The 12564-nt window shown below is 38.1% G+C and overlaps 1 protein-coding gene across 5 annotated transcripts in view; it reads left to right on the top strand.

The window, feature by feature from the left end:
* Usp9x (ubiquitin specific peptidase 9 X-linked) overlaps window positions 1–12564 on the top strand; it is a 146100-nt gene that overhangs the window by 118159 nt on the left and 15377 nt on the right. For all 5 annotated transcript variants that reach the window (XM_059250623.1, XM_059250624.1, XM_059250626.1 and 2 more), the window contains 6 exons: window positions 2498–2671; window positions 5401–5542; window positions 7520–8270; window positions 9507–9630; window positions 10570–10795; window positions 12078–12207. In XM_059250623.1, the coding sequence (XP_059106606.1) occupies window positions 2498–2671; window positions 5401–5542; window positions 7520–8270; window positions 9507–9630; window positions 10570–10795; window positions 12078–12207 (1547 nt within the window). The remainder of the gene's footprint in view (window positions 1–2497; window positions 2672–5400; window positions 5543–7519; window positions 8271–9506; window positions 9631–10569; window positions 10796–12077; window positions 12208–12564) is intronic.

Genomic DNA, 12564 nt, shown 5'->3' with positions numbered 1-12564 from the left:
TTACTGTGCTTTTTAAAGCTTCCTTGATACTGAACACAGTCAATGTTTGGACTTTCCCCATTAGCTCAAATAATTTTCCCTGGTATTTTCTCAAAATTGGAATTCACATGAGGACCATATACCACAAATATTTTCTCTTTTTCCCCTGCATGCTTTTTAAGGTGCCTAGTGAGATCCAGAGACTTGATCAGATTAGCATGGTATTTTTGGTTTTTTGCAGGCAAGGCTACTGGATCCCCATGTTTACCTCCATGAAGAGTTGGTACATGATGCTTGTCTGCCTCTTCTCCGATGGTAGCAGCAATCATCTTGTATTACTCACTTGGCTTTATATTTATATTATTACAATGAAATCTTTTCAGCTGCCAATCTATCAAGAGAATGGGTTTATTTAGTGTAGTTTCAAAGATTTGAAGTCCAAGATTGGACATTTTATAGTAAAGACAGCATAAATGCACTGTTCTTGGGAGTTGATTTTGTATGGTTGGTTTGGGTATTTGGTTTTTTTAGCTTCAGTTCATGTTTTTAAGTCAGTACCTACAATATACTCCAGTAAGAAACACTACGTTCTCCTGACAGTGGTGTTGGTGGCAGCAGTGGTGCACACCTTTAATCCCAGCACTCAGGAGGCAGAGGCAGGTGGATCTCTGAGTTCTGGGCCAACCTGGTCTACAGAGCGAGTTCCAGGACAGTCGGGGCTACACAGAGAAATTCTGTTTCAGAGAAAACAAAAAGAGAATAAAAGAAACGTTACAGTCTTGATAGCAATATATAGTTTGTTTTTTATATAGTGGTGCTTCAAAGTGTAGGGGATATACAGTTAAGTAGTAGCACACTTGACTAGCATAGCCAAGGGCCCTAAATCCCATCCTCAGCAATGGAAAGTACCTCTAGGCAGCTGACAGAAGGAACTAGAGAGTTGCCTGCCTTCCTCTGCTTCTGGTAGAGTGAGGCTCCCCTTGTATTATTTTTTTTCATTCTTAATAAAGAATCCTTTATTTTTTAACACTATCAGCAACAAGAACAATTCCAGTTTCTTGTATTTCCCTAATTAAACCTCTACTCAGTACTGGGAGTTTGTATGTACCACCACTCTACCAGTTACACTTTTTTCAGTCTCATCACCAGAACACCCCTCTTCCTCTTTGCAGACCATTCTGTTTTCCCTCTACTTTATATTCTTCTGCCTCTATAAGGCTTTTATAAATCCAAATTTTCTGTTCATGTTATCTGAGAATTGCACACTTTCTCACCTTTCATGCTGAAATTTGTTAATTGTTTTTGTTTTTTGTGACTTTCATTTTGGTGTTTTGATTTTTGTTGTCAATTGAGACTGGCTGGCCTTGAAATCAGGATCCTCTTGCCTTGGCCACTTGAATACTGAGATTATAGGTGTGTGCCACAATGCTGTGTATTTTCCCTCATCTTATGCCTTTGCTGTTTTCTACTCTCTGTACTAGTGAACCTCACAATTAGGTTTGTATGATTGTTTCCTTGTGATTAGATTCAGATTAAATTTGAAAGAGAGCGAAAATGATGTAGGCTTCTCATTGCACATACATGAGCATTTGTTCATTTAATAACTCATGATAACTGGTACCATGGTGTCCTAACAGATGTCTGTTAAAGGGCATACATGTTTAGAAGTGAGGGAGATTGTGTTGTAGTTTGACAGTAAATAGAATAGATTAGTGTCATTACCAATAATGTAACAGTTTAATTTTAACAAATGTTAGATCTGATTTAAAGTTGCTATGTGTAGTGTTTTTTGTCTAAAATATGTGATACTATTTGCCATGTACAAGGAATATTTATCAAATAGTGCTCTGGCATATATAAAGTACCTTTGTTATCTCTCTTGCTTGGAAAGAATATACTTATGTCCTCTATGTGTATTATTCTATGAATACAATGTTAGATATCTGATAGATTCCATCAGGGCCTGTGCTTCAGCAGTGGCAGTTCTCATTCTGTAGTATATGTGTGTGTATGAGTGACACTTGGTTTTCAGGATTATTTTGTCTAACTTAAATCCTGAGATCACTGAAAATAGATTAACTGTAGAACTAGTAAAACCTTTCTTTTTTCACTTGGAAAAGTCAGTTTAATGAAGGTGGACACACAATTCTTTTTGTCTGTAATCCCAAATTTAGCAAAATGCTAAGTGAAAAAACCTCCCTGTTAGATCTACCACCTCATTTTAATAGCATCTACAGCTAAGTTCAAAATGCTAGATAATGTATATCACATTATCTGAACCAACCACCCTTCTTAAATCCATGCTGTCCATCAACCATACCAGGAGTTCTGTGGCAATTCTTTGCCACTAGAGTAGCACTTTATATGTGCTGGATGGACTTTGGTGGTGTTTTCTATATCCTCATGTAGTTTCAATATGCTGTCATTATTATTGCCTTACCCACAGCCGTAGGAAATAAAAATGTTTGTATTGTTGTGAATGTCATATGTTACATGTTATATTCCATTCATTTTGCAGGCTTTGGGGTGAGCCTGTTAATCTTCGTGAACAACATGATGCTTTGGAGTTCTTTAATTCATTGGTGGATAGTTTAGATGAAGCTTTAAAAGCCTTAGGGCATCCAGCTATGCTAAGTAAAGTCTTGGGAGGTTCCTTTGCTGATCAGAAGATTTGCCAAGGCTGCCCTCATAGGTAAATGCTAATATATATTAACACTGTTATATGCTAACAAGAATAAAATTCTTAATAGTGCTAATATAAAAATGGAATATGCCACTATTTATTAAACTCCCACAAGTGAATAAATTAAGTACTATGAATATGTGAGTGCTGTAGGGTGGTTTTTGGTTTTGTTAAGTAACTTGATTCCTTTTCTTGTGCTTAATATTTTAATATTTTACTATTTCATACTTTTTGGTTTTTCAAGACAGGGTTTCTCTGTGTAGCTTTGCGCCTTTTTCCTGGAACTCACTTGGTAGCCCAGGCTAGCCTCGAACTCACAGAGATCCACCTGCCTCTGCCTCCCGAGTGCTGGGATTAAAGGTGTGCACCACCACCGCCCGGCTATTTCATACTTTTAATTCTCTCATGTATTTCTAAGGAACTAGGAATATGAATATGTTTAGAATTGTTTGCCTGTTATCTTATAATTTAATAATAAATACACTGAATTTAGAAGATAACTGGCATCTATTATCATTTTTACACACATATTACCATTCTCAAGGTATGTGGGGGTGTTTGTTTGTTTGTTTGTTTGTTTTCTGCTATGATTTTAACTTTAAAGGGAAATTAAGGTCTGGGTGTAGTAGTTCTTGCCTGTAGTTAATCTTCTTGGAATCTTCTTGGGAGGCTGAGGCAGGAGAAGTACAAAAGTTTCAGATGCCACCGGGCGGTGGTGGTGCACGCCTTTAATCCCAGAACTTGGGAGGCAGAGCAGGGTGGATCTCTCTGAGTTCGAGGCCAGCCAGGGCTCCACAGAGAAACCCTGTCTCGAAACACCCCCACCCCCAAAAAAAAAAAAAAAAAAGAATACTACTGTTCTGCTCTTGTAGAGGACTGGTTTCAGTTCTAAGCATCTATATACTGGCTAACAACCAACCATCTATAACTTTGTTTGGGGGTCTCTGATGCTCTTTTCCTCAGGCAGTAGGCATACATAGGGTCCAGATACATAATACTCATAATAAGTAAATAAAACTTTAAAAATCTAATAGTTTATGCACTCTATATGTAATGATAAACATGATTTCTAATTGTCAAATCACACTAAAATCTTACATATAGAGCGCATAAACTCTGTGTAGCCCTGGCTGTCCTGGAACTTGCTATATAGACCAGGCTGGCCTCAAACTCATAGAGATCTGCCTGCTTCTGCCTCTCAAGTGCTGGGATTAAAGGCAGATGCCACCACCACCGGGCTGCCAAGAGAAAATTTTAAGAGAACATAATCTTTAAGCCAGATCCATAATTCTTGACCAACAACTAAACTAGTTTGTTTTTGTTATATTCAGTATAATCAAGTAGAATCCAAGTCTTCTACTACTACAGGACTTTGTTTGCCTAGAATGGTGGTCAAAAAACTGTTAGAGCATGGGCCTAATCTAGCTAGTTACCTGTTGTATAAAGTCTTATTGGAATTTGCTCACTCAATTATGTATTGTCTGTCTACTGTTGCTAAAATGGGATAATTGAGCACTTGTCACAGAGACAATGAGACCCATAATTAATTACTGTCCAAACAAAATTAATTACTGAAATCCACATGGTAGACTAAAAGCTTAAAGTGTAAGCCCAGCTAGCCCTGTTTTTTGTTGTTTTTCAAGACAGGGTTTCTCTGTGTAGCCGTGGCTGTCCTGGAACTCCCTCTGTGGACCAGGCTAGCCTTGAATTCAGAGTGCTGGGATTAAAGGAGGGCTCTACTACCACCCAGATAGCCTGTCTTAATTTCCATTTTACCTAGTTCTTTTGACTAACCTTTCAGAACCTATTTCACTCAAATGTGGGTGGTAATAGTTCTCTAGCAATTTGTCATGAAGGCAAAGAATTTTTTTTTTTTTTGCTTCTCTTGGCTTTATTCCCTTTAGCCCCTTCTCTTCGTCACGCCCCGCAGCTTTTTTCTTTCTAGCCCTGTTTTATTTTTTTTTATTTTTATTTATTTATTTTTCTATTATCAGCTTGATACAGTATAAATTCTTATCCTAATAGTGAAATGTTTCATTGAGGTTTGCCCAATGATTGAGTAAAATGAAAACTTATTATAAGCCACAGTCATCCTAGTGTCCCCCCTGCTATATAGCCTCCCTGGTTCTGTGGGTTGCAGTCTGATTGTTCTTTGCTTTATATCTAGTATCCACTTATGAGTGAATACATACCATGTTTGTCCTGGGTTTGGGTTACCTCACTCAGGATGATATTTTCTAGTTCCATCCATTTGCCTGCAAAGTTCATGCTATCATTGTTTTTCTCTGCTGAGTAGTATTCCATTGTGTATATGTACCACATTTTCTTAATCCATTCTTCAGTTGACGGGTAACTAGGTTGTTTCCAGGTTCTGGCTGTTACGAATAGTGCTGCTATGAGCATAGTTGAGCATGTATCTTCGTGATATGATTGGGCATTCCTTGGGTATATATATGCCCAAGAGTGGTATGGCTGGGTCTTGAGGTAGATCAATTCCCAATTTTCTGAGAAACCGGAAGGCAAAGAATTTAACATATAGAATGTATAATCAACCTAATGTAGTGACCAGAACAATCTAACTAACCAGGAAATGCCATTGGTATTGGTAATATTCCATGACTTAGGGGTTTTATAATGTAAGTATTACAGATTTAGTTTTCATTAAATATGTAAATAATGAAATATTTAGAGAACTAAAGAGTAAATCCTTTTCTGATAAATTTCTTAAATACCTTTAGGTACGAATGTGAAGAATCCTTTACGACTCTGAATGTAGACATTAGAAACCACCAAAATCTTCTTGATTCTTTGGAGCAGTATGTCAAAGGAGATTTATTAGAAGGGGCAAATGCTTATCATTGTGAAAAATGCAATAAAAAGGTATGAATTGTCTGTTAAAATAACTATGATACTTCTAACTAAGGAGCTGTGGATAGTTGATAGCTCCTGGTGAGGGAAAGACCACTTTAAGTACTGGTAAATGGACTAGAATCCAGTGAATTGCCTTACACCCAGAAGAATATGGACAGCACAAATTGGACTTGTAAGTTCTTTATAAAAAGAAAGAAAAAAAAAAGACATGGGGCTTGGAGGTGGATCTGAAGTTCACACTTTTTTTTTTAATCTTCCTTTGTCATGATAATAAAGTGTGTGTGTGTGTGTGTGTGTGTGTGTGTGTGTGTGTGTGTTAGGGGAAGGAAGTTAAAAAGTAGTGCCAGAAAAGGCTAGGAAATATAAAATTATAATAGCTTGATAGCACCTTTGTTATGTGAGTTAACACAGATTTGTTTTTCCAAGAAACAAATGCAGAGCTGATGGAGGGAAAACATTTTTCCTCATATGACCAGGATTGTTTTGCTGAAACTATTAATTTTTTAAATAGAGTAAAATTGTTTTTTATTACCCAAATTGATCTTATCTATAGGAACTTAGCTCTTCAAGGGAGAAAGATGTTCAAATGTATGAATAGTAAATTATGTTTACCTTTTCTGGCTTCCAAACCATTTCACCTCTAAGTCACTTGTATTATTTGGCTTACCACACCATTTAGAGAAGTATTAAAGTCTGTACATTGGGATTATGGGCTATGAAGCAACATTGTCACCATAGCTCTCAGACATGAGGCAGGTTGTAAACTTCACCAGGACTCTTATCCTATCTTTAAGGTTCAGTAGTACCATCTTAAGGTTGTAAGGCTCTCAAATATGTTATCACCTGTGTAATATTAACTGCCTTCTAATTGCCCAATAAAATGTAAACTATTTCTTCAGTTTGCTTACAGCAAACAACTTTTATTGGGATAACTATAAATAACAAACAACGGCCTTGGGCGGTAGTGGCACACACCTTTAATCCCAGCACTTGGGAGGCATTGGCAGGCAGATCTCAGTGAGTTCGAGGCTGGCCTGGTCTACAAAGTGAGTTCCAGGACAGCCAGGATGGTTACGTAGAGAAACCTTGTCTCAAAAAACAGAACAAAAAAAAAAAAAAAAAAATGGCTAGAGGCAAGGGCAGTATAGAAACCAGGCAGTAAGTAATGTGTAAATAACTAATTTTTGCAATTTCTAATAACTGGTATAAGCTGTTTCCATATTAACCAGTTAATGTTTACATCAACCTCACAGAATTACCTTATGATTGCAATCCAAGTAAGTCTTAAGAAAATTTGATATAGTGATTATAATTTTGTTTTGTTTTGGTTTTTGTTTTGTTTTTTTAAGAGTTTGCTTAAGAGGCTGGGGAGATAGCTCACAGTGAAGAATGCTTACTGCTTTTTTAGAGGACCTGGATTCAGTCTCTTAGCACTCACATGGCAGTTCACAGTCATCTATGGTTCCAGTTTCAGGGAATCTGTTGCCCTTATCTGGCCTCCTCAGCCACCAGGCACACATGTATTATATACTTACACATAAAATAGTTTGCTTAAACAGCTAGATATAATGATTCACAAATACGCAAGGGAAGCCAAAGCACCAGAATTACCTTGGGTCCAGACGAGCCTAAATTAAATAGCCTGAAGCCAACTAGAACTATATATAGTATGAGGCCCTATCTTAAAAAAAAAAAAATTCCAAGAGAAAAATGTTTGATTGGTCTGGTCTTGATAGCACAATCATGTAACCTCAACTAGGAGGCTGAAGCAAGAGATAACACATTCAAGTCCTGTCTGGGCTACAAAGCAAATTTAAAACAAGCCTGGGCAAAAAAGAATTGGAGGTATAGCTAAAGGTGAGTGCTTGCTTAGCATGTGTGACAGCCTAGGTTCACTTTCTGATTTGGGAGTGTGGTGGTAGTTGCTTGGATTTTGGTTTGTTTTTTATAGTGGACTGTATCTATTAATTTTCTCTTTATTTTTAGGTTGATACTGTAAAGCGTTTGCTAATTAAAAAATTACCTCCCGTTCTTGCTATCCAACTAAAACGATTCGATTATGACTGGGAAAGAGAATGTGCAATCAAGTTCAATGATTACTTTGAATTTCCTCGAGAGTTAGACATGGAACCTTACACAGTTGCAGGTGTTGCTAAGCTAGAGGGGGACAACGTAAACCCAGAAAGTCAACTGATACAACAGAATGAGCAGTCTGAAGAGAAAGCAGGAAGCACAAAATACAGACTTGTAGGTGTGCTTGTGCACAGTGGTCAAGCAAGTGGAGGACATTATTATTCTTACATCATTCAGAGGAATGGAGGAGATGGTGAAAAGAATCGCTGGTATAAATTTGATGATGGAGATGTAACAGAATGTAAAATGGATGATGACGAAGAAATGAAAAACCAGTGTTTTGGTGGCGAGTACATGGGAGAAGTGTTTGATCACATGATGAAGCGCATGTCGTACAGGCGCCAGAAAAGGTGGTGGAATGCTTATATACTTTTTTATGAACGAATGGACACAATAGACCATGATGATGAGGTGATACGATACATATCGGAGATTGCTATCACCACAAGACCCCATCAGATTGTTATGCCATCAGCCATTGAGAGAAGTGTACGGAAGCAGAATGTACAGTTCATGCACAACCGAATGCAGTACAGTCTGGAATACTTTCAGTTTATGAAAAAACTACTTACGTGTAATGGTGTTTACTTAAACCCTCCTCCAGGTAAGTGTTGAGTTAGCTTCCTATAGCATAGGGTAAGTTATTTATTAGTAGGCATAAGCCTTGCTTTTTCTCTTTTAGATTTATCCATTTTATATGTATGAAAGTTTTGCCCGCATGTATGTCTATGCTTTGTGTACGTGGATTCCCTGGAACTGGAGTTACAGAGTCGATGTTGCGAACTTAACCTCCATCCTCTAAAAGAGCAATAAGTGCTCTTGATTGCTGAGACATCTTATTCCTTTTTTTTGGAGGGGGGAGGGGGTTCAAGACAGGGTTTCTCTGTATATAGCCCTGGCTGTCCTGGAATTCACTCTGTAGACCAGGCTTGCTTTGACCTCAGCTCTTTTGTTGTTGTTGTTGTTGTTGTTGTTGTTTCCCAGTATTTTTTTTTAAGATTTATTTATTTATTATGTATACAGTGTTCTGTCTGCATATACACCTGCAGGCCAGAAGAGGGCACCAGATCTCATTACAGATGGTTGTGAGCCACCATGTGGTTGCTGGGAATTGAACTCAGGACCTCTGGAAGAACAGCCAGTGCTCTTAACCGCTGAGCCATCTACCCAGCCCCGTATTTTTTTTTTAATGTGGTGCTGGGATTTGAACCCAGGACCTTGTGCATGGTAGATGAACACTGCCACTGAACTACATTCCTAGCCTTGGTTTTTTGTTTGTTTGTTTTTTGTTTTATGTTGGTTGGTTTGGTTTGGGTTTGGATTTTCAAGACAGGGTTTCTCTGTGTAACAGTCCTGGCTGTCCTGGAACTCAACTTTGTAGACTAGGTTGGCCTAGAACTCACAGAGATCCACTAGCCTCTACCTCCTGAGTGCTGGAATTAAAATTGGTGCCCCATCAGCCAGGCGGTGGTGGCGCACGCCTTTAATCCCAGCACTCGGGAGGCAGAGCCAGGAGGATCTCTGTGAGTTCAAGGCCAGCCTGAGCTACCAAGTGAGTTCCAGGACAGGCACAAAGCTACACAGAGAAACCCTGTCTCGGAAAAAAAAAAAAAAAAAAGGTGCACCATCATGGCCTGCTTTATTGTTTGTTTGTTTGTTTGTTTGTTTGTATTAAGTGCTAAATTCAGGAATGGGAATTCTGTAGGTAATCTAAGTAGAGTTCTTATTATTAACAAATTGAGAGCACAAAGTATAAACTAGTTTGAAAGTGGGGCTTGACCAGAAGTTTTGATTTTTTAAATATGTGTATGTGTTTGGTTTTTTGTTTGTTTGTTTTTAGGACAAGATCACCTATCTCCCGAAGCAGAAGAAATCACTATGATTAGTATTCAGCTTGCTGCTAGATTCCTCTTTACTACAGGATTTCACACAAAGAAAATAGTTCGTGGCTCTGCCAGTGATTGGTATCTTGTTTTGGATTTTTATTCCTATTTAAAATTTGGTGGGATTCTTTAGTAGAGTGCTTTATGTTTTCAGAACCATGAGGTTATTGTTTCAAATTTAAAAGGCAGAATTAAAAAATAGTAATTGTATTTGTTTTTTGGTTTTGGTTTTTCGGGACAGGGTTTCTCTGTGTAACCCTGGCTGTCCTGGAACTCGCTTTGTAGACTGGCTGGCTTGGAACTAAAGGCATGTGCCACTATACCCAGCTATAATGTCTTTTTAACAATTGTTACTTATTAAGGGCCAATGATATATCTCAGTGTATGAAAACTCTTACCACCTGACAAACCTGACAAAACTGAATTTTGATTCCTCAGAACCCACATAGTGGAAGGAGAGAACCTATTCCTGCAAATAGTCCTTTTAGCTAAATAAGTATAAAAAACTTTTTACTTACCTAGAAGATACTCCAATAAGAAGGTATTTTGTTATCATTTAATAATGTGTTTTGGTTTGGGGAGCCTTTTTGTTTGTTTCTTTTTTTCTTTGAGACAGAGTTTCTCTGTGTAGCCCTGACTATGCTGGAACTCTGTAGACCAGGCACCACTGCCGCTTGACTAATAACCAGTCTTTTAGTAACTAATGCAGGCTTTCACGTATTTTGTAATTCCATGATATTAGGCCAAGTCATATAGTATTCATCTGTCTCCCCACCCCCAACCCCCACAGGGTTTCTCTGTAGACCTAGCTAGCCTCGAACTTTCTGTAGACCAAACTAGCCTAGAACTCAGATCCACCGGGATTAAAGACATGTGTCACCACGTTAATACTAGAAGTGGTCATTACTGCTGCTGCCTTCAGTGAAAAAAGATGTTTGCTATGTTTTGTTTCCTAGAAATCCATCTCTTTACTGTAGGATAAGTGAACTGAATTAATAGTTGTGGTTTGTTTTGTTTTAGGTATGATGCATTGTGTATTCTCCTTCGTCACAGCAAGAACGTGCGTTTTTGGTTTGCTCACAATGTCCTTTTTAATGTTTCAAATCGATTTTCTGAATACCTTTTGGAGTGCCCTAGTGCAGAAGTGAGAGGTGCATTTGCTAAACTTATAGTTTTCATTGCACATTTTTCCTTGCAAGATGGGCCATGTCCTTCACCTTTTGCATCTCCTGGACCTTCTAGTCAGGTAATTGTGCCTTTGTTTATAATTATTTGTATATTTACCAAAAAAAAATGTGTTTTCCTGAAGTTGAAGAGAGAAACCTGAATGCCTTTTTTTTTTTAAATATTTACCACAATAACAAAGCCTAATACCTGAGTTCCATTAAAATTACTGGATAAAAAGCAACAGTAAATATTTGCCCTTTAAAAATGTGTGGGTGACCTGGGGTATGATTTAGAAGGGAATTTTCTTAAAGAGATAAATTGTGTGTGTGTGTATGTGCTTTTTAAACATTTATTTTGTATTTGTTGTGCATGTGCCACAGCAGAAGTGTAATGGTCGGAGAGCAACTTGTGAGAGTCAGTTCTCTCCTTCCACCATGTGGGTTCTAGGGCTCAAACTCCTGGCCCTCTGTTTGGGTGGTAAGTTCTCCCACTTTACCCACTGAGCTATTTCCCCAGGCCTATTTTTTAATTAGCTTACAAAATAGTGTTTCCACGTGGGATTTTCGTATCTACTTCATTTTGGTGGTGGTTTGTTTTTGTTTGTTTGGTTTTTCAGGACAGGGTTTCTTTGTGAAACAGTCCTGGCTGTCCTGGAACTCACTTTGTAGACCAAGCTGGCCCTGAACTCACAGAGATCCGCCTGCCTATGTCTCCCAAGTGCTGGGATTAAAGGCGTGCATCACCACGCCTGGGTTGTTGGGATTTTTTAATGAGCATTTTTGGTTTTAATTGCAGCAAAGTAAAAAAAAATCTATAATTAACTCAAAAGCTAAGTGTAGTGGCACATGCTTGTAACTCTACTACCTGGGAAGGTAAGGCAGGGGGGTTGAGAGTTCAAAGACAACCTGGGTTCTGCATATTGAGACTCTGTCTCAAAACAAAATTAATTAAAGGAAAAAGGAAAGATGGGAAACCTACTTGAGGTCTTCATTCCCTTTGGCAAGAATCATTTTTTTTTTTTAATAGTTTGTGGCACAGGCCTATAATCCCAGCCTCTTCAGAAGCTAAGGCTGGAGAATTGCAAATTCAAAGCCAGCTTGGGCCAACTTATTTGAGACGCTTCTCTATTAGTAAGAAGAGATCTTGGGATATAGCTCAGTGGCAAAGTTCTTCTCTAGCATTAGCATACGCAAGGCCTTGGATCAATCTAGTGGTGGTAGGCAGGGTAGATAGAGTTCATGTGATCAGTTATTCCAGAGAAGTATTCTTGTGTTCAACATATACATACATGTCCCCTTTTTACAAGAGTATAATTATTTTTTCACCTTGTTAAGAATTAACTAGTGTTTTCTCCTTTACAGGCTTATGACAACTTAAGCTTGAGTGACCACCTACTAAGAGCAGTACTAAATCTGTTGAGGAGGGAAGTTTCAGAGCATGGACGTCATTTACAGCAGTATTTCAACTTATTTGTAATGTATGCCAATTTAGGTAAGAATTGAAATTTTCATAATCTCTTTTTTGTTTTTTGGGTTTTTTTGGGGGGGTTGTTTTTTTTTGTTATTTTTTGTTTGTTTGTTTGTTTGTTTTTTCCGAGACAGGGTTTTCTCTGTGTAGCTTTGCACCTTTCCTGGAACTCACTCTGTAGACCAGGCTGGCCTTGAACTCACAAAGATCGGCCTGGCTCTGCCTCCCCATTGCTGGAATTAAAGGAATGCACCACCACCGCCCGGCCCATAATCTCTGTTTTAAAGTATTACGTTAAATGAGTCATCCACAAGGTCAAATGATGAACTATAAAGATTTTTCTTTACATCATACCTTTTCCTCTGTGTGCTTTATAATTTT

This window comes from Peromyscus eremicus, chromosome X, assembly GCF_949786415.1.
Source record: "Peromyscus eremicus chromosome X, PerEre_H2_v1, whole genome shotgun sequence".
NCBI lineage: Eukaryota > Metazoa > Chordata > Mammalia > Rodentia > Cricetidae > Peromyscus > Peromyscus eremicus.
This window is presented reverse-complemented; position numbering and strand designations above follow the sequence as displayed.